Source organism: Anolis carolinensis, chromosome 5, assembly GCF_035594765.1.
Source record: "Anolis carolinensis isolate JA03-04 chromosome 5, rAnoCar3.1.pri, whole genome shotgun sequence".
Taxonomy (NCBI): Eukaryota; Metazoa; Chordata; class Lepidosauria; order Squamata; family Dactyloidae; genus Anolis; species Anolis carolinensis.
In genome coordinates, this window is record NC_085845.1 from 92,788,751 (window position 1) to 92,814,038 (window position 25,288).

At 39.1% G+C, this 25,288-nt stretch overlaps 1 protein-coding gene across 2 annotated transcripts in view; it reads left to right on the plus strand.

Moving 5' to 3' along the window:
• Window positions 1–1,253: 1,253 nt before the first annotated feature.
• Window positions 1,254–25,288, plus strand: part of elapor2 (endosome-lysosome associated apoptosis and autophagy regulator family member 2) — a 126,739-nt gene continuing 102,704 nt past the window's right edge. Inside the window, exon 1 of one of the 2 annotated variants that reach the window (XM_003221445.3) lies at window positions 1,254–1,724. In XM_003221445.3, coding sequence (XP_003221493.2) covers window positions 1,593–1,724 — 132 coding nt within the window. In that variant the 5' untranslated portion in view covers window positions 1,254–1,592. The remainder of the gene's footprint in view (window positions 1,725–25,288) is intronic. The other variant, XM_062981812.1, reaches the window with a different exon arrangement.

The window sequence follows — 25,288 nt, forward strand, 5'->3', positions numbered from 1 at the left end:
CATTGTTGGACCGGCTCTGGGTAACACGTTGAAGATATCTAAACCAAGGGGACTAATTGGATCAGTGGGTTCAAATGAGAGGAAGGAGACTCTACCTGAACATTAAGAACTTCCTGATGATAGTAGTGGAACTCTCTGCCTCAGGGCCCTTCCACACTTATATAACCCAAAAGGAGCCTGAGTCCACACTGCCATACATCCAGTTCAATGTAGATTTTATAAAGCTGTGTGGAGTGGGCCCTGTGGTTATCTGAGTCCACAGTTTAAAGCAGATAATGTGGGATTTTATTCAGCTGTGTGGAAGAGGCCTCAAAGTGTGGCGGAAGCTTTTAAACAGAGGCTGGATGGCCTCTTTTGTACTTTGTGCTTTTCCTGCATGGCAGAGAGTTGGACTAGATGGCTCATGTGTTCTCTTCCAACTCTATGGCTATACGAGGAGAAATAATACTGTTGATGGAAAAAGTAGCTGTATCTTGAGCCAAAGATGCAGAGCTCAGAGTTCCAGCATTTGGATTGGGTTCTGTCTTATTCCTATATCCCAGTTTTGCCTCACGAGGAGCCTTCTAGGGCCCACTCCATACAGCTGTATAAAATCCACATTGAATTGGATTATATGACAGTGTGGACTCAGATAACCCAGTTCAAAGCAGATATTGTGGATTCTCTGCCTTGATGTTCTGAGATATAGGGCTGTGTGGAAGAGCCGCAGGGCCCACTCCACACAGCTTTATAAAATCTACATTGAACTAGATGTATGGCAGTGTGGACTCAGGCTCCTTCCACACAGCTGAATAAAATCCAACATTTTCTGCTTTGAACTGGGATATATGGCAGTGCGGACTCAGATAACCCAGTTCAAAGCAGATATTGTGGGATTTTCTGCCTTGATATTCTGGGATATAGGGCTGTGTGGATGGACCCTCAGATAGCCCAGTTCAAAGCAGACATTGCTTTGATATTCTGGGTTACATGACTGTGTGGAAGGGCCCTAAGCTTGCGTGGATCTTGTGTCATTTTCTCTTCCCCCGCCCACTCCCGAAATAGCAGCTTTGCCCAGCTGTGGAGCTTAGGGTTGCCTTTCATTCTGAGGCGCCTGTGGCAACATTGGTGCGCCAGGCGAAAAAAAAGGCGGACTCGGAGAGAATGATGCTCGCGCGCCTGATGTCATCGCGGGGGGTGATGACACACAGGCACGCGCGCGTGGTTGAGGATGCTTGCGAGGAGAGCGGGCCCTTCTCCGCGCATGCGCCCTCCGCGCCCTCATCATTTCAATCCCCCCCTCCCCCGCGCGCCGCTTCCCTCAGGCCCCTCCCTCGCTCCCCTCCGCTGTGTCACTCATTGGCTTTGTCAGTTCTCCCCACAGTTGCTACCCAGGAGCCGGCGAACAGGTGAAGGCTTTCTGCCAGCTCAGCACGGAGTGGGAAGGAAGGAAGGCGGCTTCTGGGCGGCCGAAGACATCCAAATAAGCGGGGAAGAGGTCGAGAGAGACCTGAGGAGAATGAGGCGGGCGGGGAGCGCGTCCTGAGAGCCAAAGAGGTCCAGGGAGGCTGGAGGTGGCGACGCAGAAGAGGAGGAGAAGCAGCCCGGTCCGGATGGAGGCGGCGGAGCCTCGAGGGAAGCGCCTCTTTCTTCTCCTCTGGGCGGCTCTCCTCTGCTGCCAGGCGACCCGGAGCGTGGGCGCAGTGGCATCTCCCGCCAACCCGCCTTTGCCTCAGTGCCAGGAGGTGAGAGAGAGAGAGAGAGAGGGGCGGGCGGGCAAGGGGCGCGCGCGCGGAGTGGCATTGGGAACAACACCCAATGGAAGCCAGGCGGGGAAGAGTCAAGATCTCAGAGTGTCGGGACAAGTTGGCTTTCCTCCCCCCCCCCCCCCCCCGCACTAGCTTAGGTACCACCCACCTCATCACATTGAGAGGGGAAGGCATGAGTGACCGTGCCCTTTAGAGTAGAGAAGCATCCCTCTTATGTCATCAGCAGTCCCCTTTCTGGTTCTGCCTCCCCATCACACTCATACACTAGTCATCTTTTACATTCATCACAAGGTCAACATTCCTTTTTTTGTTTTTAATTAGGAGAAACAACAATATCCAAAAAGCCCTGCACAAAGCCCCTTACATTCAAGGAGACTGACACCAGCCCATAGGATACAAGCCGCAGTGATCCAGGTTAAAACCATTGCTTTCCATGGGATCCTATGGTTCTGCATCAAATCTCATAGGATACAAGAGACTGCTGCTGGTTGGGCAGTGAAACAGAACAGGAAACTTTGATGGTTCCCATCACACCTGTTTTTCAATTGTAAACATGGGAGTAAAGTGTGAAAAGAGGTAGGAGCTCTGAACCCAATTACTGGCCTGTGTTCAGAGTTCCCTGCTTTCAGAACATTTCTGTCTCTTTTCAACCCTGGAACATGTGATGAGCTCTGTGCCTCTCCCTGCTTGAAAAGAGGCTGAAGTGTCCTGCGATTGGAAAATTTCTCAATGTGATAAATTGGCTGGATTAGGGATGCTGTCAGAGGCACTTTGATTATGTTTCCCCTGCATGGCAGAGGGTTGGACTAGATGGCCCATGTGGTCTTTTCAGATTCTATGATTCTGTAATACTGTTATGCCCTGGTTTACTTTTGGATTCTATGAGTGGTCTCATTAGGATGTGGGTAAACTACAACTCCTGTCATCATCTGTCAGTTGGATACAGAGTAATCTTTGATGGTGGATGAACTACAACACCTATCGTCTACTGTCATTGCATCCCTCCCCAAGCCCAAGCAGTATTTAAAGTTGGGTATGACTTGGAGCAATGGATTTAAATTACAGGAAAGGAGATTCCACCTGAATATTAGGAAGAACTTCCTGACTGTAAGAGCTTTTTAAATAAAGGCTGAATGGCCATCTGTCGGGGTGCTTTGATTGTGCTTTTCCTGCATGGCAGGGGTTGGACTAGATGGCCCATGTGGTCTCTTCCAACTCTATGATTCTATGATGGCTATATGTGCCAATTTAGTCCAGAGCCATTATCTGTGGGGTTCATGATGCTCTTTGCATGTTGTTGTTGTTATGTTTATTTATACCCTCCTTTTTCTCTCCACAAGGAGACTCAAAGCAGCTTACATTAAAAGCATTTTGATACAATTTAATATTTACAAATATACAAGCATGAAAACAGAAATAAATATCATTGATATTACAACATTCAATTAAAATCCATAAAAACATATTAAAAACTCAAAACCACAGCAGCCCCTGACTTGACCTTAAAAACCTTCTTCTTAAAAGTCTGTCTGAATAAAAAAGTTTTAATCTTATGGGTGAACTATAGAGTTACAGTTTTCTTTGCATATGGTTGAACTATATACAGGCAGTCCCTGAGTTACAAATACTTACAAATGACTAGTCATTAAGAACAGGGCTGAGACAATGGAGAGTGAGAGGAATCAACCCATTGGAAGGGAAATTCACTCCTGAAAGAGATATCAGGGGAAAAGTCAAATTTTCAAAATCCAATTATCACAGGGACAGAAAGTGAGATGAAAACCGAATAGGGACACAGACAGCAGAGCAAACTCCACAGGGGGTGCTAACCCTTCCCTATGTGATCCAAACCTACAAAATATATGTTTTTAGTTGGAGTTACACTTTAAAAATGTACCTGTTCTGATTTAAATAAAGATCCAGCTTAAGAACAAACCTATAGAAACTATCTAGTTTGTAATTTGGGGACTGTCTATATATATAGTTATCTTTGCATATTTGTGAACTATATAGTTATAGTTCTCCCATCGTCCTCTGTCACTGAATATTGAAACCCAATCAGTCCTTAAAGTTGGTTATGGGGGATGGGAGTGAAGGTGTCTCTTTGCCAAATTTGTTTCCGATCCATGGTCAGTGGGAGTCACAGTGCTCTCTGCAAGTGGAGGGCTGTCTTGGATAATACATACAAACATAGATATATAGATACATATTTTGACTTTTATTTAAATCCTGTAATATTTAATGGCTTTCTTTAGGGGCTGTTCAAAGAATAAAAGAAAAAAAATGACAATGCATAACTAATAACCATTATTAGAAACATGTTATAATTGACTGTAACAGTTATGTGTACATAGGAATGCATATAGATCGCCTCAGTTAATAACAATAACACAGCCTGACCAAAAAGAATTCTTGTGTCTTAGTTTTTAGGTCAGTTCCTGAGCTTATTTGGGGCACTGATTCAGAAAATTACATTGGATAGACTGCATCAGCCCTAGTTTCTTAGATGTGGATGTTATGGTTTTTTATAGACAAGCAGATGGTGACTGGTAGATGCCATATGTTCTGTAGCCCAAAAACTAAAACTGATAGGGAAAAATTGGTGCTATTTTTGGAATAAGCAGGTCAAATATACCCTGAAACAGGGCTAACATTTGAGGCACCAAAATGTGTGTTGGCCAGTGTAGTAGTAGTAGTAGTAGTAGTAGTAATTTTATTACCCAGGTTACTCCGAAATGTATGCTTCAGTTTCAAAGTGAGGCACCCCTCAAGTCTAAATTCCCCCCTCCTTTTATGAATGTAACTTTGGAGAAAAAGCAATGTGCAGGTGAAGCATCATTTATCCGAAATGCTTTGGATCAGAATTTGTTTGGATTTAATTTTGACCTTTATTCTGCACAAACTTTCTTAATCTTGAGATGGGAGCCAAGTCTGAACCCAAGACTCTTTATGTTTAATGTACACCTTTTATACATAGCCTGAAAGTAATTTTATACAATGTCATTAACTATTTGGGACATAAAACCTTTTTTGTCTACAAGGAGCCATTAGAAAGTAAATGTGCCACTGTCTCAGCCAGCCATGTTATCCCCTGGGTAACGTCTTTGTAGATAGCCAATTCTCTCACACCCTAAGCAACTTGCAATATATTCTCAATTCACTTCTGACATAATAAAAATGTGGATAATTTGGGATTCTGGAGGATTTCAGGTTTTGGAATTCTGGAGAAGGGATGATCAACCAGTATTAATTATAGGGTGGTTCTATATCATTGCTGTGGTGCTTTCAAGACATAGTAACAACATGACAATGATGCTATGTAGAACACTAGCTGTGCCCGGCCACGCGTTGCTGTGGCGAAGTATGGTGGTATGGTAAATAAAGTATTGAGGAATTGGTGTTAGTTAAGGTAAAGGTTTTCCCCTGACATTAAGTCCAGTCATGTCTGACTCTGGGAGTTGGTGCTCATTTCCATTTCTAAGCTGAAGAGCCGGCATTGTCCGTAGACTCCTCCAAGGTCATGTGGCATGACTGCATGGAGCGCCGTTACATTCCCGCCAGAGCAGTACCTATTTATCTACTCTCATTTGTATGTTTTTGAACTTTAGGGTTGGCAGAAGCTGGGGCTAACAGTGGGGGCTCTCTACGCTCCCCCAATTCAAACCTGCGACCTTTCAGTCCAGAAGTTTAGCAGTTCAGCATTTTAACATGCTGCGCCATCAGGGGATATTATTTCCTAAAGCTTGTGAATATACAATATTTCTGATTTTTTTTTTGGTCTGTTGGAGGCAAGTATGAATGCTGCAATTAGGCAAAATGATTAGCATGCAATGGCCTTGCAGCTTTAAAGCCTGGCTGCTTCCTCCCTGAGTGAATTTTTTGTTGGGAGGTGTTAGCTGGCCCTGATTGTTTCCTGTCTGGAATTCCCTTGTTTTCAGAGTGGTGTTCTTTGCGATATTTTATGTGCTTCTACTGTCTGTGGCCCTCAGAAAACAGAGGATTTGCCAGACTTTGGTGATGGGAATACTTTGTTGGGAGGTGTTAGCTGGCCCTGATTGTTTCCTGTGTGGAATTCCCCTGTTTTCAGAATGTTGTTCTTTATTTAGTGTTCTGATTTTAGAGATTGTATTGTTCTGTATTATTATACCACATTAATTTTTATATATTCTGATTTTAGTGTTTTTGAATACTTGGAGCCAGATTGTATTCATTTTCACGGTTTACAGCAACACAATAGTAATAATAATAATAATAATAATAGTAATGACAGTAATAATAATGACTTTGGTAATACACACTGCTTCACTCCCTTCTCAGCTTCCTTTCTGGAAGAATCCTTTCTTGGGAGGTGTTAGCTGACCCTGATTGTTTCCTTTGTGGAATTCCCAATTTCCCTGCTTTCAGAGTGTTGCTCTTTATTTACTCTCCTGGTTTTAGAGATTATATTGTTCTGTATTATTCTACCACAGTAATTATTTCATATTACAGTAGAATCTCACTTATCAAACATTCACTTATCCAATGTTCTGGATTATCCAACACAGTCTGCCTTTTAGTAATCAATGTTTTTGTAGTCAGTGTTTTAAATTCATTGTGATATTTTGGTGGTAAATTTGTAAATACAGCAATTACTATAGCATTCGTGCGCATGGAACTACTTTTTCTGTCAAATTTGTTGTATAACATGATGTTTTGGTGCTTAATTTGTATAATGATTACCTAATTTGATGTTTAATTGGCATTTCCTGAATCCCTTATTATTATCCAACATATTCAGTTATCCAATGTTCTGCTGGCCTGTTTATGTTGGATAAGTGAGACTGTACTGTATATTTATAATCTTATATTATCTACTTAGAACTGGAATATATGAGGCCCCTTCTACACAGCTGTATAAAATACACACAGAAGTGGATTATATGGCCGTGTGGAGTCAAGATAATACAGTTCAAAGAAGATAATATAAGATTATAAATGGGTTATATAGCTGTGTGGAAGGGCCTTGAGTCTACACTGCCATATAATCCAGTTCAAATCAGATAATCTGTATTGTATAGGCAGTGTGGAAGAGGCCTAAGTGAGGCCTAACTCTGCTTGTCCCCTGGGCTGAGTGGGTTGCTAGGAGACCAAGCGGGTGGAGCTTAGCCTTCTAACTGGCAGCAATTGGATAAAAACAATTATTCCTCTCCCTCCAATTAGGACTTTATTTTTCTTTTCTTTTTGTTGTATGAACATAGAGGCATGGACGAGGGGTTCTGCTGCCAAGTTTAGTGTTTCTGGGATGTGTAGTTTTGTTATTTTGTCCTAGGTCGAAATTTCATTACCCTTTTATATATATAGATTTGGAGGCTATATTTTTTCATGGTATTGCTGCCTGATTATGCCAATTCCCTCCATTCTAATTATTTTACCCTCTAATCTAGTAAAAAGTTCTGGAAAAGTTTGGAAATTTGTATATTCTAGGGCAGTGGTGTCAAACCTGTGGACTTCCGGGTGTTTTGGACTTCAGCTCTCAGAACTCCTGGCCATTGAACAAGTTGGCTAGAGCTTCTGGGAGTTAGAGGCACAAACCTCTGAGGGGCAAGAAGTTTGACACCTCTGTTCTAGAGGAATTTATCTGGTTCTAATAATTGTATTGTCTACCTCTGGATTTTGGATATTGTTTTGTTCCTATGAACATTTATGGTTGCATTGGAGCTTTTTTTGTACCTCTAAGATGCATGATTAATATTATTATCCCATTTCACCAATTAGTGCTACCGTGTTTCCCCGAAAATAAGACAGTGTCTTATATTATTTTTTACTCTCAAAGATGCGCTAGGTCTTATTTTCAGGGGATGTCTTATTTTTCCATGAAGAAGAATTCACATTTATTGTTGAACAAAAAATGAACATTTATTCTATACTGTCATCACAAACCAACATAACCAAACCAGACAAACTGTGACTTCTGTCAAGAATTTCTTGTTACTACCATTATTTCCATATACTGTACAACTGGTATGTACATTTACCAATCCTCCATGCTATGGTGTTTTGTTTGGTGGACGCCGGGCATGCTTCCAAACAAAAACTTGCTAGGTCTTACTTTCGGGGGAGGCCTTATATTTAGCAATTCAGCAAAACCTCTACTAGGTCTTATTTTTTGGGGATGTCTTATTTTAGGGGAAACAGGGTAGTACTTCATTTTTTCCCAACCTTTTCCCTTTCTGCTCTATGGATTTAACAGTAGCATGAAACACGGAATCCAAGAATTTAGAATCTTGGCGTGTTAGTAAATCATGCAGATCAAGAAAATCCCTTTGCTCAATTTGTTTGTGTATCAGAAAAGGTCCATTAAAACTCTGGTTACCCTTTGAGACAGGGTTATAATCTAAACTGTGAATTCTCAGACCTTCATTATCCTATGAGTATTCCAGAATGTGATCTAGAAGGGTAGCTGACTCACTTCATTGCAGATATAGGAGCAGAAATGAGAACGTCCTTGCACATATCTTCATGCAAAGATCAGTGAGGGCTAGTAACACCCAATAAAAGTGATGCAGAGATGAGACAAAATCTCAGTGTGTTGAAAAGGTAGATTTTACTTTTATAAGCCCAATACATTTTGGCCTGTAATATTTAATGGCCCTCTTTAGAGGCTGTTAAAAGACAAAAAAGGGAAAAAGAAAATGCATAAATATTAACAAAAACAAGTTACAATTTACTATATCAATTTTTTGTGCATGTACATCTTACATGGGAATGCATATAACATTTTTCAGTTTTTAAACCATTTAATAGCCCAAATTATATAAAAAGAGAACATAATTTACAATGCAACTTTAAAACTACCCACAGAGATTCTAAAGAGCATTCTTCCAAGCTTTTCCTTGGCAACTGATAGTTTGAGTAGTAAGATGCAGAGCATTATACCATTCCACCCCCCCTTTCTCCAACATGTACTAAGGTCATCCTTATCATAATAATTTACAGTGAAATGGAAAGTTAGGGGTTATGCGAAAACTTTTTAAAAGTACATGTACTCCAGTCTACATCTAGACTGTGGGAGACTAACTGACCACATTCTGAGCACCAGAGTTTAAGAAGGATATTGATAAGCTGGAATGTGTTCAGAGAAGGATGGCCAAAATGATCAAAAGTCTGGAAACCAAGACCTAAGAGGAGTGACTGAAGTAGCTGGATATACAGTAGAGTCTCACTTATCGAACATAAACGGGCTGGCAGAATGTTGGATAAGCGAATATGTTGGATAATAAAGAGGGATTAAGGAAAAGCCTATTAAACATCAAATTAGGTTATGATTTTACAAATTAAGCACCAAAACATCATGTTATACAACACATTTGACAGAAAAAGTAGTTCAATACTTAGTAATGCCATGTAGTAATTACTGTATTTATGAATTTAGCACCAAAATATCATGATGTATTGAAAACATTGACTTCAAAAATGCGTTGGATAATCCAGAACGTTGGATAAGCAAATGTTGGATAAGTGAGATTCTACTGTATTTAGCTTGGAGAAGAGAAGGCTGAAGAGGGGACATGACAGGCATGTTTAAATACTGGAAATAATGTCACATTAAGGAGAAGGCAAGCTTGTTTACTGCTTTTCTGGTGATTAGAGGTGTATCTACACTGTAAAGGTAATGCAGTTTGACATTATTTTAACTGCCATGGTTCAATGCTATGGAATCACGGGAGTTGTAGTTTTACATAGCCTTTATTCTTCTCTGCCAAAGAATGATGATGTCTCAGCTTACAACTTTCATGATTCCACAATATTGAACCATAGCAATTAAAGTGGTGTCCAACTGCATTCATTCTATAGAATAGATGCACAGAGCAATGGATTCAAATTACAGGAGAAGAGGTTGCATTTGGGTATTAGGAAGAACTTCTGTTGGTAAGAGCTGTTTAGCAGTGGAATATGCTTCCTAGGAGTGTGGTGGAGTCTCCTCTGGAATTTTTTTAACAAGGCTGAATGACCATCTGTCAGGAATGCTTTGATTGTTTCTTCTGGTGTAGCAAGAGGTTGGAGTGGACAGATCTTGGTGTCTCTTCCAATTCTAGGATTCTATGTCTCAATATCTGCTCCATTTCTCATTGTCTCATTCTGGGAGAAAACCCGGATCTAACTGAATACCCTACTGTCATTCACGAATTGTGCAAATCTCCTTAAACATTCCACCAATCAGAATTCACTCCAATATTTTATTTTCTCTGCCCTCCTAATAACTCCTTACCCAGTATAGTAGAATCCTTATTTCAATGGGGAAAGTGACCCTATGTGGATACCTGAAACCATGGATAATAATGAAGCCTATATTTTGGCTATAGGGTGAAAGCATACTATAGAGTCACACTGGAGGACCTAGAGAGGACCACAAACACTTCAAGGGGATTTTTTTTTTGTAATTTGGGTAAGTGAAACTATGGATACCAAATCTGTGTGTGTGTGTGTGATGGGGTCATACTGTATTGTAACATATAACCATAAAACAAAAATATTACCCACCAAAACTCATTGACATAATAGATTCAAAGTGCTATGACTGTGTGGTGTGATAGGTTTCTGGAGTCAACTCATGCTCAGTTATAAAGTCCACTGAGCCTTTTGTGAGGTTCGTTCACTGCTCACTCTGAGCCAGGGCTAAGATCAACCATTAAGCAAAATAAGCACATGTTTAGGATGTCAAGGGAAGGGGTGCAGCACAGTAACCTTTCATTGCTGGATTTCCCATGGACCATATGGAACAAAACTAAATGGTGATGCTGAATCAAGTTCCACTAAAAGGAACTCGCACATTGTAAGAGTTTTGCAGAAAAAGTAGGAGGAAAATGTTCAAATATTAATAACGTGGAAATATACAAATATAAACATTTTTATCACATTGTAAGTTTTGTTTCAATGTGAAAAAAGCAATTTTATTATACAGTTTACAGTTTATATTTTAGATTAGATGTGCTTTCAAGTGTTTAAGACCTCAAAAGGTTTAAATCCAGCCCTATGTGGAAAAGGATGGGGGTATTAAGGTCTGTGGAACCCAAGCTCCCATCATTCCTCCATCCCTCAATAAACTATTTTGACTAAGCCTGATGGAAGCTGCATGAGATCCAATAAGCCACACATTTCCTTGCTTTCGATTAGATTGTCAGTTGTTCCCATTCAGTTCTGCTTTAGAAAATGAAGAGGCTTTAGGACAGTGGTTCTCAACCTGTGAATCACCAGTTGTTTTGGCCTACAACTCCCAGAAATCCCAGCCAGTTTACTAGCTGTTAGAATTTCTGGAGTTGAAGGCCAAAACATCTGGGGACACACAGGTCGAGAACTACTGCTTTAGGATATCACCCACATCTCCTGCAAAGATCACTCTCTGTTTTATCCTTTCTATCAAAACGATAGACAATGAAACAAACAAAAACAAATTGGCATGCCAACCATGTCGCCTATTGTGTTTTCTCCTTTAAGAATTTTGAACAGTCTTGTTTTGAAGTTGATCCCTTTGCCCTCCTTCAAGCAGTTCTATGTGTTCCTTAATAACTGGTTATCCGCACAGAAGTCATAAGATGTTATTTGTTTTTTGCCTGGCATTCAGTGTAGCTCAAGGTTTTGAGGTCTGGCTGACATGTCTGCTGAACTTAGCATCTTTCTGAAATGAAACAGTTTGATGGAAATATTAAAGCCTTTCTGTGCCCATCCACAGATTTTAAGGCTAGTACTCTGAATGTTAATACTGCCCAGAGAGCTAGGGTGAGGTTTATACATCAGTATTATTCTTATCCTATAAGTCAGGGGTCTTCAAACTTTTAAAGCAGAGGGCCGGTCCACAATCCTTCAGACTGTTGAGGGGCCGAATTCATTTGAAAAAAAACCCGAACAAATTCCTATGCACACTGCACATATCTTATTTGTAGTGCAAAACAACAACAATAACAATGAAAGACCAATACAATATTTTAAAATGAAAATAATTTTAACCAACCCAAAACTATCAGGATTTCAATAGGAAGTATGGGCCTGCTTCTGGCCAATGAGATAGTCAGGTTAATTAGGATTGTTGTTGTTGTTGTGTGTCTTCAAGTAATTTCAGACTTTGAGTGAACCTAAGTCCAAAATTATTTATTTATTCATTTACTACATTTATTTACTACATTTATATCCCACCCTTCTCACCCCAAAGGGAACTCAGAGCAGCTGTATGTACATACAATACATTATATTATTAGCATAGCACAATATTAGCATTATATATTACTATATTGAACTATACCACTATACTGTAATATTATATGTAATATATAACATATAATTAATATTATTATATGGTATTATTATTAGTATTATATTGTATAAAATGATAATATTATCAATATCATATGTATATACAATCTATATATATAAAAGAGTGATGGCATCAGGGCAGCGGACAAAGCAACAAAACTACAGGCCCCCCAACCTCGAAATTTGACAACACAACCCCTCACACATGCCTCAGGGTTGATACAACAAAAAGAAAAGAAAAATAAAGTCCTAATTAGAGGGAGAGCAATAATTGTTTTTATCCAATTGCTGCCAGTTTAGAGGGCTAATCTCTGCCCACTTCGTTGCCTAGCAACCAAGGGACAGCCAGGTTTCAGTTAGGGGACAGGCCGATTTAGGCCTCACTTAGACTTCTTCCACAGATTATCTAATTTGCACTGGATTATATGGCAGTGTAGACTCAAGGCCCTTCCACACAGCTATAGAACCCATTTATAATCTTATATTATCTGCTTTGCACTGGATTATCTTGACTCCACACTTCCATATAATCCACTTCAGTGTGTATTTTATACAGCTGTGAAGAAGGAGCCTCATATAATCCAGTTCTAAGCAGATAATATAAGATTATCAATATACAGTAGACTCTCACTTATCCAACATAAACAGGCCAGCAGGATAAGTAAATATATTGGATAATAAGAAGAGATTCAGGAAAAGCTGATTAAACATCAAATTAGGTAATCATTATACAAATTAAGCACCAAAACATCATATTATACAACAAATTTGACAGAAAAGGTAGTTCCACGCGCAGTAATGCTATGTAGTAATTACAGTAGAGTCTCACTTATCCAACACTCGCTTATCCAATGTTCTGGATTATCCAACGCATTTTTGTAGTCAATGTTTTCAATATATCGTGATATTTTGGTGCTAAATTAATAAATACAGTAATTACTACATAGCATTACTGCGTATTGAACTACTTTTTCTGCCAAATTTATTGTCTAACATGATGTTTTGGTGTTTCATTTGTAAAATCATAACCTAATTTGATATTTAATAGGCTTTTCCTTAACGCCTCCTTATTATCCAACATATTCGCTTATTCAACATTTTGCCAGCCCACTTATGTTGGATAAGTAAGACTTTACTGTACTGTATTTTCAAATTTACCAGTAAAATATCACAATGAATTTAAAACACTGACTACAAAAACATTGATTATGAAAAGGCAGACTGCGTTGGATAATCCAGAACATTGTATAAGCGAATGTTGGATAAGTGAGATTCTACTTTGATATGAAATAATTTCTAGGATAGAATAATGCAGAACAATATAATCTCTAAAACCAGGACAGTAATAAAAAAATAAAGAAAGTAAATAAAGCAAGGAAATTGGAAATTCCACAAAGGAAACAATCAGGGCCAGCTAACACCTCACAAGAAAGGATTCTTCCAGAAAGGAAGCTGAGAAGGCAGTGAAGCACTATGTATTACCAAAGTCATTATTATTACTATCATTACTATCATTACTATCATTACTATTATTATTATTATTATTATTATTATTATTATTATTATTATTATTGTCTTGTGGTCAACCGTGAAAATGAATACAATCTGGCTCCAAGTATTCAAAAACACTAAAATCAGAATATATAAAAATTAATGTGGTATAATAAAACAGAACAATACAAACTCTAAAATCAGAACACTAAATAAAGAACAACACTCTGAAAACAAGGCAATTCCAGACAGGAAAGAATCAGGGCCAGCTAACACCTCCCAACAAAGTATTCCCATCCTCAAAGTCTGGCCAATCCTCTGTTTTCTCAGGGCCACAGACAGTAGAAGCACATAAAATATCGCAAACAACACCATTCTGAAAACAAGGCAATTCCAGACAGGAAAGAATCAGGGCCAGCTAACACCTCCCAACAAAAAAATCACTCAGGGAGGAAACAGCTAGGCTTTAAATCTGCAAGGCCATTACATCCTAATCATTTTTCCTAATTGCAGCATTCATACTTGCCTCCAACAGACAAAAAAAACCCAATCAGAAATATTGTATATTCACAACCTTTAGGAAATAATATCCCCTGATGGCACAGCATGTTAAAGCGCTGAGCTGCTGAACTTCTGGACCGAAAGGCCGCAGGTTTGAATTGGGGGAGCGGAGAGAGCCCCCACTGTTAGCCCCAGCTTCTGCCAACCCAGAAGTTCAAAAACATGTAAATGTGAGTGCATCAATAGGTACTGCTCCGGCGGGAAGGTAACGCCGCTCCATGCAGTCATCCCACATGACCTTGGAGGAGTCTATGAACAACGCCGGCTCTTCGGCTTAGAAATGGAGATGAGCACCAACCCCCAGAATCAGACATGACTGGACTTAACGTCAGGGGAAAACGTTTACCCTTTACCTTAACTACCACCAATTCCTCAATACTTTATTTCCCATACCACCATTCTTCGCCACAGCAACGCGTGGCCGGGCACAGCTAGTATATTATATTATTAAAACTGATATAAAATATTATATTATAAATGAGGGCGGGGGCCAGGTAAATGACCTTGGAGGGCCGCATCCGCCCCCCGGGCCTTAGTTTGTGGACCCTTGCTATAAGTGTTATCATTTTTGTTTGCCATTAAATAAAATTGCCTTCAAATGTTAAGAGACCTATTTCCTCAAACCATCGGCAAGTGGGAAGACAGCCAAAATAATCAGGTTATTGTTATAAACACTTGTGAAAATAGATGACAGGAACATAAACATAATGTAAGGGGAAATTTTTTCATTGATTTCCAATGATTGTTATGGTTACTGAAGACTTAAATGTACTTTAAAAAAATTAATTGGCATTTGGTTAAGCCATGTATTGGTTGCACCTGCTTTAATGCAGACATTGATAAATTCAGGTCACATAGTATTTACTGCATTCTCTAGTCATAGGTGTACTGTCATTTTAATTTCAAATTCTGTTTGAAAAGAGACAGCATAGTTTAGAGGAAGGACATATTTTGTAAAAGCTACATTTCATTCCATGGCACTGCCAGTTAAAATGTGAAAGGTCCAAGAAAGAGCTCTCCCTGGAGAAACACTGTGAGCAAAGGTGTAGAATGATAGTAGATAGATAAGTCAAAGATTTGACTTAGTATAAAGCAGCTCTGCATGATCAAAGATGCATGGGTGTCCATAGTTGCTGGTTTATTTTCCAGACAATAGTAAGATACAATCTTGTTGCCAGAAGCCAAGGAGGAAGCAAATAGTTGGGCAAATTGATATCTGGATTCACAAAGATTTCATCTATTGACCACACACAAGAAATAATTGAGCTGCTTTTATGAGTACCTGTGTGGAGGAAGCACCTGCTGAAATTCCCTATTTTATACAACTATTAAAGGTCAAGGAGCCATGTTCTCTTTTTCCTCTGGTTACTAAAGCTTTGCTGTCACTGTGCTTTATAGTTCTGCATTATCCTGTGGTTATTTGGGAACCTGGAGCTACCCTGCCCCAAATCTAGTTTTCAGTTGTAATTTTGTATCTACAAACGTTCACCAAATAAAATCTCAACAAATGTATCTGTCACTGCCTTTGGATTCACCATTTTAGCAGGAGACATTTCTGAAATATTCCCGAGGATGTACATGGACATGATTAAGTTACTCTTCTCCTGGCCTAGTTTTTCAGTGTCTAAAAAAAGGAACACAGAAGAGAGACTGAAAAAAGGATATTGGGGGATATGACCAAGTGGAGATTACACACACACACACACGTGTATGTGTGTGTGTGTGTGTGTATGACATATAGTTGAGGAAAATGTGAGGATGGCAGGAGACCATTTTGGGACTGACAGGTCTTTGTGTGAACCTGCTGTCAGGTCCTGAGATTTTTTTGTCCCAGATTTAAAACATGTATTTTGGCGCTGTATGGAGAGATCTGCACCCCATAAGTGAGGAAACAGGCAGTGTTCCAATTAAAGATGGATAAAGACATGCTTGTCCACAAGATGGTAACTGAGAATGCATCTATAATGTAGAATTGATGCAGATTGACACCATTTTAAGTGCTGTGGGTCAATGGTATGGAATCATGGGGATTCGTAGTGACATGCGGTCTTTAGCCTTCTCTGCCAAAGAGTTCTGTTGTCTCACCAAAATACAAATCCCAGAATCCTATAGCATTGAGTCATGGCATTTTAACTGATGTCACAATGCATTCATTCTACAGTTTAGGTGCATTCTGAGTTTGAGTTGGCTGCAAAGGAGCTAGAAATACAGGATTCTTTAAGACAAACTGAAAAAGTCAAGAATGGAAAGAATAAGCATGGTTTTCCTGGCTTATCCATAAGTACTGGAGGTTGTGAAATATAATGTAAAATAGGTTTGTTTAAAATTTACTGGTTTGGAAAAATTATGCAAAAGCATAATAATAATGTATCTTATAGTTTTTGTTTCTATAGATTTTTTTTTGTATGTACCTGACACATTTTAGGAACCTTTTTTATTGGTTCATGTTGTCCTTGGCTAACTCTCTGAAGCAGACAATTAACCAACGTCAGTCCTGTGCCTCTTTGGAAAATAATGTCAGTTGTTAAGATCTTGTGGATAGATTCAAGAATGTTGTAATTTTGCAGATGGAAAGTCTTTCATAACGTAGCATATTATTATCACTTAAAATTTGATAGCAGTAATGAAAACCCACTGAGCGACCTTGGGCAAATCACACACTTAGCCTCAGAAAACCTTGCAATCGTTTTGTCTTATGGTCTTCATAAGTTGGAAATGACTTGAATGCACACAACAACAGTCATTCTTGTACTTATCACAAAAGATTCCCATGTTTACTGGAAATGCTTTTAAAAATCTACCTTTGTGTTACCTTTAAAACTGATAACACTGAAGCAAATGCATTCTGCTTCTGCATTAAACAAAACAGATGTCTTGTTTTCTCAAATGTGGGACTTCATTAATTCCAAACTCTACTCTGAAGATTACTTTAAAAAATCCCAAGGTGCCTGAAACCCCAAAGAGAAAGTCTTATATAGTTAGAAATGGTTGGTATCCTTATACTATAGGTTATAGCTATATACCTATAATCTCTTTCTATATGGTAATTATGACAAGTCCTCTTTTCTTTGAAAATTTCGTTTGTCCTTCTGTAGGACAAATGTTAGTTTGTGCTTTCATGCTGGCAAACAAACTAGTCAAATGTGGGCTAGGCAAAACTATGGTTAGGTGGATCTGTAATTGGTTAAGTGAATGATCCAATGCTTCCTTTTAATCCTAGAAAGAAGTGACGAGTGGAGTGCCATAAGCAGGGGTCCATCCTGGGCTCGGTTCTGTTCAACATCTTTATTAATGACTTAGATGAAGGGTTAGAAGGCATGATTATCAAGTTTGCAGACAACACCAAATTGGGAGAGATAGCTAAATCCAAAATGATCTTCACAGATTAGAGAGATGGGCCAAAACTAACAAAATGAAGTTCAACAGGGACAAATGCAAGACCCTACACTTAGGCAGAAAAAATGAAATGCAAAGAACGTGCAAAAAAGATTTTAGAGTCCTCGTGGACAACAAGTTAAACATGAGCCAACAATGTGATGCAGCAGCTTAAAAAGCCAATAGGATTTTGGCCTGCATAAATAAGAGTATAGTGTCTAGATCGAGGGAAGACATGCTGCCCCTCTATTTTGCCTTGGTCAGACAACACCTGGAATACTGTGTCCAATTCTGGGCACCAAAATTTAAGGGAGATGTTGACAAGCTGGAATGTGTCAATGTGATCAGGGGTCTGGAGAACAAGCCCTATGAGAAGTGGCTTAAAGAGCTGGTAATGTTTAGCCTGCAGAAAAAGCTAAGAGGAGACATGATGGCCATGTATAAATATATGAGGGGAAGTCATAGGGAGGAGGGAGAAAGCTTGTTTTCTGCTGTCCTAGAAACGAGGACACGGAACAATGGCTTCAAACTTCAGGAAAGGAGATTCCACCTAAACATTAGGAAGAACTTCCTAACTATGAGAGCTGTTCAGCAGTGGAACTCTCTGCCCCTGAGTGTGATGGAGGCTCCTTCTATGGAGGCTTTTAAACAGAGGCTGGATAGCCATCTGTCGGGGGTGCTTGGTATGTGATTTTTCTGCTTTTTGGCTGGGGGTTGGACTGGATGGCCCATGAGATCTCTTCCAACTCTATGATTCTATGGTTGGCCAACTCAGTTCACTGATTCACTGAACATACATATGCGAACTTGCAGACTGTCCAACAATTTCATATGTATGAGTGTTGACATTTTGGTGAAAAAAATTAACCCAAGAAACCTGGGTTGACTTTTCTATGGGTCAATGTAATTACTGTATCTTAAATCTTATCTCAAAAGGAACCAGCCATTTATATGAGTAGAGTGACAAAATGTGAGAATTTAGGCTGGATCTACAGTAGCCTATATCCCAGGATCCGATCCTAGATTACCTATTTATCCTAGATTATCTGGCAGCCTAGTATAATCCATATAATCCAAATCAGATAATCTGGGATCAGATCCTGGGATACTGGGCAGTGCAGATCCAGCCTTAGTCAGTCCTGGGAGAACCTAAATGAAGGACTGACCCACTCTACTCTTTTCACCACAACACTACTTCTGGCCTTTTCAAATGTATGGGTGGGAAAATGGCAGTGGCTAGTGGCAGCTTTCCCCGCTGTGCAAAATAAATATCTATTTATCCATGCATCAAATCAAAATCCATAATTTAGCCCCAAACCCTCCAGAGAGGTTGGCTCCCTCTCTACCTTCCTTCAGGAAACAACTGAAGACTTGGATGTTTCGGCAGGCCTTCGGAAATAGTCATTAATTAATCAGCCCCAGTGGGTTTTTAATAATTTATCCTATTTTTATTATGGTCTTTCCATTTATGTGTTTTAAATGAATTTTTTATCTTGTATTGTTGTTTATATTGATATATTGTATTATTGTATTATCTTTTTATATTGTGATTGTATTGTGTTGCTTATATTTTGTTCTTATGTTGTTTGGGCCACTGCCCCATGTAAGCCGCCCCGAGTCCCCGTGGGGAGATGGTGGTGGGATATAAATAAAGTTTTATTATTATTATTATTTATAACTAATACATGAAGTTGACTTAGGTATATACAGAAAGTCACTTTTGCTTACTTATCCAGTAAATAGATGATATTTGAAGCAGGCCTTTAAAATGACAAGTAAGGGAAAGTAACATCAAAATCAGCCATGATACAACATTCCATGTACCATTATTTGCAACAGAATATATGAGCATCAAGCATTAAACTACATCTGAGTAACTTCAGAGAAAATTTAATGCCACCATCATTATTTTATCCTTATGTAACACATGCCTTTGTTTTATACAAGTACCCTCTGCGATCCCCTTGCCTTTTTTTTCATGAAAGAGTGGGAGGATTGAATCTGTTATGACAGCAGAGCTCCTACTCTTGACTAAGGGTACACATATAAAAATCAGCATAATGTACCATAGACAGCTATGGTTGTCAATATGCTCAAAACAATCTATTATTTTAAAACCTGGCTTATAAGAAAATAGAAGATATCATAAGATTCATCATCTGTTTTACCAGCTAATGTGCATTTGAAGATAGCCACCTCTTGTGTGATGCTTCTATGCAATTGAGAATAAGCCACAGATGGGATTTGTTGGGCATTTTCCCCATCACAATAACTAAGGAAGATAAACGATGAGTTAAAATGTGATTACTTCCCTTTTGTAACAGCTAAGGCATAACTGAGTGATATTACAATTGTAAAGTAACTGGATATAGCCACAAACCTCTGTGCTGCAATTGTAGCTATTTTTGCTACTTGTACAATTGTTATGTATGCCATCACTACTTGAATGTGTATTGTATCTTTAGACAGAACAATGTAGCATTTGAATGTTTTCTTTAAAATATAACTAGTTTTGCTACTTTCAATACTGGGGAAGTGAAACATTTTTAATAGAACTATTGTATAATAATAAGAGACTCCTGTTTGGCAACTGTAACAAATAACTTTGAAAAGTAATTGTTTCTTAAACCCTTGGAATGCCAATTTGCATTTTTAGAATGCTGTCTCTTTTTTTTCCAGTAGAAGTTGCGGGCAGAAAGATTTATAACCTGATGGATGATGCCTGATGGATGCATGAGCATTGTTGTTGTTTATTTGTTCACTCGCTTCCGACTCTTCGTGACCTCATGGACCAGCCCATGCCAGAGCTCCCTTTTAGCCATGGCTACCCCAAGCTCCTTCAAGGTCAAGCCAGTCACTTCAAGGATACCATCCATCCATCTTGCCCTTGGTCGGCCCCTCTTCCTTTTTCCTTCACTTTTCCCCAGCACCATTATCTTCTCCAAGCTTTCTTGTCTTCTCATTATGTGGCCAAAGTACTCCATCTTTGCTTCTAATATCTTTCCCTCCAGTGAGCAGCTGGACATTATTTCTTGGAGTGTTGACTGGTTGGATCTTCTTGCAGTTCAAGGCACTCTCAGAATCTTCCTCCAACATCAGAGTTCAAATGCTTCTATCTTCCTTCGCTCAGCCTTCCTTATGGTCCAGCTCTCGCATGGACCTTCGAGCATTGGCAGGCAACAAATTCACAACTGATATTTGACTGATGGGAAAGATACTAGAATGTGTATGTGGCATTTGCATAGATTCTGGTGAGGCAAACAGAACATATGATTTTCCAGAGCACTGCATTATAGTTTTTACTAGGTAAGAAAGGAGCATGGAAGGGGCGGGGGGTAGAAGAGAGAGAAAAGATCCTGCAGATTTAATAACTTGAGCTACAGACATGGCTTGGGTGGGGGGGATCTCTCAATGCTCTGAATAGTTCAAATGGGAGCAAGTCTTCCAAGAATGGTCACAAGAGCGCATAAGCTCATTAATTTTTAAACTGTATGGCATGTAGAGCAAGAGTTTTCAAACTTTTAAAGCAGCGGAGCCCTTTTTGATGAAAAAGTTTCTCATGGAGCCCCAAGAAACTTTTGGATACAGGGGCCACATTGCATTTTGAAAATTGACAGATGGGCCAGGTCAGTTGCAGCTAGATGGCAAATGTTTGTGTGAACTAATTGAAAAAATATGAACAAAGTCCTATGCACACTGCACAAATCTTGTTTGTAGTGCAAAAGAAAGAAAGAAAGAAAGAACAATGAAACATTTAAAATGAAGAACAATTTTAGCCAACATAAACTTAACAGTGTTTCAGTGGAAGACCCCAGGGGCCATCCGGTCCAACCGCCTTCTGCAATGCAGGAAAAGCACAGTCAAAGCACTCCCAACAGATGGCCACCCAGCCGTTTAAATAATAATAATAATAATAATAATAATAATAATAATAATAATAATAATAATAATAATATAGCAACCCAGAGGCCATCCAATTCAACCTTTTTCTACCTTGTAGGAAAAGCATTTGAACCCACAATCAGTTTGGATTTCCCAAATAAACATGAAGTAGGTTTCCAGCTGGTGAAAAACAAGTGGTCTGATAAGTGTGTTACCCAGAAAAACAGTGAATAAGACTATGCCATCTTTTAGTCTGGATCTGCACTGCCCTATATCCCAGGATATGATCCCAGATTATCTGCTTTGTACTGGATTATATGAGTCTACACTGCCAGATAATTTGAGTTTAACAGAAAATTTGGGATCAGATCCTGGGATATAGGGCAATGTAGATCCAGCCTAAAAGAAGGCATAGTCTTACATTGATTGAACAGTTCCTCATGCTTGACTGCAACCTTGTGATATCATCTTGATCCAGAATCTGTTAATGAGTCAAGATACAGGAGTCCTATCCCATATTCCACCTGACAATCCTAGAAAGTGCTGACCTCCCTCCCTTGGATTCACTTCCAAAGAACTGGGCTGTCTGTGGCCTGTTTTACACTGCCATATAATCCAGATTTTCAAAGCAGATAATTGACATCATCTAATTTGAAATGGATTATATGAGTCTACACTGCCATATGTTAGCTCCAAGTATGTATGGGCTAGTTAGCATTAAAAATGAGAATGTACATAAATTCTGATTTATCTAGTTTCAGTTGATTTAATAGGCTTATTTGTCTTGCTGTAATTGCTCAGTTGCACTGCTGGGCCATGCTTCCATTATGTGATGATGGTTTTGCCCTCCATTTACAATTGTGACATAAAAAGAAGAAAAAAATTAAGCCGCACACATGTGCTACCGGTATGTAGGGCAGATATGGATAGGTAGGAAGGTGGGGTGAAACGAGGCAATGCAGAAAACTGGTTGCAGGAATGTATATCACTGAAGTGGCACCATAGCGCTGTTGGAGAGAAGGTGTTATAGTGATTGTTTTCACAGTGATATGTTTCTGTTTGCTTAAACAACATGACTGCTGCAAGATAACAGGATGGTATGATAAAGCCCTCATGGTATGATAAAGCCCTCAACCCTAATTTATGACGGAAATTTTCAGAGAGGCACTGAAGGCATAAAAATGTTAAGACTTGCTCAAGAGCTCTTTTAAATCTTACAGCATCTGCTTTCTGTTTTTGATGCGTTTAGTGCTTTTTTGTTCATCTGCTCCCTGTTGTTATTAAAAGTCTCTCTCCTGACCTCTTTGCCCAAAAGGAAAATGATACGAAACAAGTCAGAAAAATCTTGAAAAAACAAAGGATGTTAATCATTTTATAATTATAAGGGAACAGAATTACAAACCTCTCTGAAATGACTTTGAGTTTGACTTTCACCTGTCCACACAAGTCAAGTTCAGCAATTACTGAGTTACTTTGCCCAAATGGTTTTTATATCATTTTTTATCATTTTTATATCATTTAGAACACATTCTAATTTCATTTTATATGCATTTATTTAGATTTTTCTCTCAGCTTTCCTAACCTAAAAAGCTTGAGGGGATTAACAATGCTTTGGAACAGAAAGTGAGCAGGTGGATTGTTTCTCTTTAATCTTTGCTTTCCACCATAAGTCTCTTGTAGTATCGCTGGTAGAAATAATCAGAGGTGTGATGGGGTTACCATCTGTCTCTTTGTTTTTTGGGCCTGCTTGTTAAGGCAGCCATTTCATTTGGGTGACTTGTGGGAAAAACAGTGTTGGTGCCTAGGAAGTGATTAATGTTGGATTTGCATAAATGTAAATAAGCATGCAAATCGGCAGTTGCTTTTATACTTGGAGTGATGAAGCCTCAAAACTCGCTTAACATTGCTTTGTGTGTAATAGGAAAGATGAGCTCCTGTAACTTTATAATTCAGGGTCAATGAGACATCATTTGTTATTGTGGCAGAATCTGCCACTACTTTGAACTTTGTGATGTGTAGAAAGACTTTGTGGACAGGTAAAACTCATAAATGGGGTCTTGCTCTCTTCCTGACCCACATTAAATTGGACTAGAGTCATGTAGTTGCTGCTGGCCTTGTGCCAGAACTGACCTTTTTTGGCATAAGTGGTTGACTTGGAAGTAGGGTATGCAGCTTGTTTTCCAATTGTCAGGATGAATCTGGGTGAACAGTAATTTTTTTAGGGTGATAGCACCACCTTGAAAAGTGTGTGCTCCTACTTTGCTCCCTCCCTCTCTCTCTATTTAGAATCACTTGGTTTGTGAAACTGGGTAATACCATACTTTGTATCATCATCAGTGCCCACCCCTGGATTATTACAAGGTGTCATCTCTAGGTCTCAGATATGGGTTACTCCTGACTTGGCAACCCTATTTGGAAAGGGTTGGATATTCATTCACTTCATGGCAGATTTTGTGGGTACAAAAGCAAAAATAATGTAAGGATTTCTTACTCCTGAGTTTGCTGTAGAAACTATTCTATAAACGCATAAGATTAGAAATTAGCACAAAAATTCTGGTTGAATCATCAACAGATAAATGTGGGTACTGTAACTTATCAAAAAAGGAGTTATACCCTTTTCTGAAAAGAATGACAAAAGGCAAGAGCTTAGACCAGTGGTTCTCCAACTGTGGGTCCCCAGGTGTTTTGGCCTACAACTCTCAGAAACCCCAGCCAGTTTACCGGCTGTTAGGATTTCTGGGAGTTGAAGGCCAAAACATCTGGGGACCCACAGGTTGAGAACCATTGGCTTAGATCATCCTGGGAGAACCTAAAAAAGCACCAAACCTCTCTATTCTCTTTGCTGTGTTTGGCCTTTTTGAATGCCTAGGTAGGGAAATCGCTGCTGTCAGGGGAGGCTGGCTCCCAGACATTGGTGCTTTCCCTTTTCTACAGAATTACTCTCAACGTTTTCACAAATCATATTAAAATTCATCATTCTGGCCTCAAAACCCACTCTCAAATTATACATGGGGCCAACATACATGAGTGTATATGGTTGGAAAGAGAACATAGTTGCTAGAACTAATGTCAGGATGGGTTCAGTCACCTAGTAGCACATTTGTGATATATTGTGACAGGAACACAACTGGAATTATGGTTGGAAAAGGATTTTAGACTTGTGTTTTTATTTATTTTTATTTATTTATGCCAAAAGGTATGAGCGAAGAAGAACATACAAACTAAGAAAGGATGCAGCAGTTTACTTATGCCTAAGCATTCTGGAAAGGGCAAGAGTCTTCCTCTCCTGTCTTCTTGCTCCTGCTTGACTAAAAACTACTTTTTGCATTCCAACTGCTGAAAATCCGTTAGGGTAATTGGAGAGTATGTAGTAAATAGACAAGAGTGCAAGATGAATATTTTTTTCTGGTGTAGAATATCCAGTCAAATACACAATTTCAAATTCTTTGAAAGAGTTGTCTGCAATCTATATTAATTGTATTAAACAAAGTGTAAACAAAGATTATGAACTTCTTTAGAAAGGGAAAAATGTTAGGAGGTAAGTGGAATTACTTGTTGCTGCAGTTTGTCAAAGGTACAAGCAATGTTTTTGTTGCCCTGGACTATTTTCTGGCAATTCCCAGCACCAAGTGCAACTTTTTATTCCCATCCTAGAATGCATTTTTTAAAAAAATATGTGACATATTAGAACAAAGATGTATCCTTCTCCATTAATATCTTTTCTTTTTATATATACTGTACTGCTATATATACTGTACTTACTTAGGCAATCCCTCGTAGCCCAAGGACAATGGCTCACCAAATGTAGTGCCTTGGTGGTTGATGCGTAGGTAGCTGTGGAGACCTATTCTTGATCCGCATGTTCTTCTGAAGTGAAGACATTGGTTTCCAGGTGGAAGGTGGTCCCGGTCAGGGTTGGCTTGATGTGCCTTCCTCTTAGCACA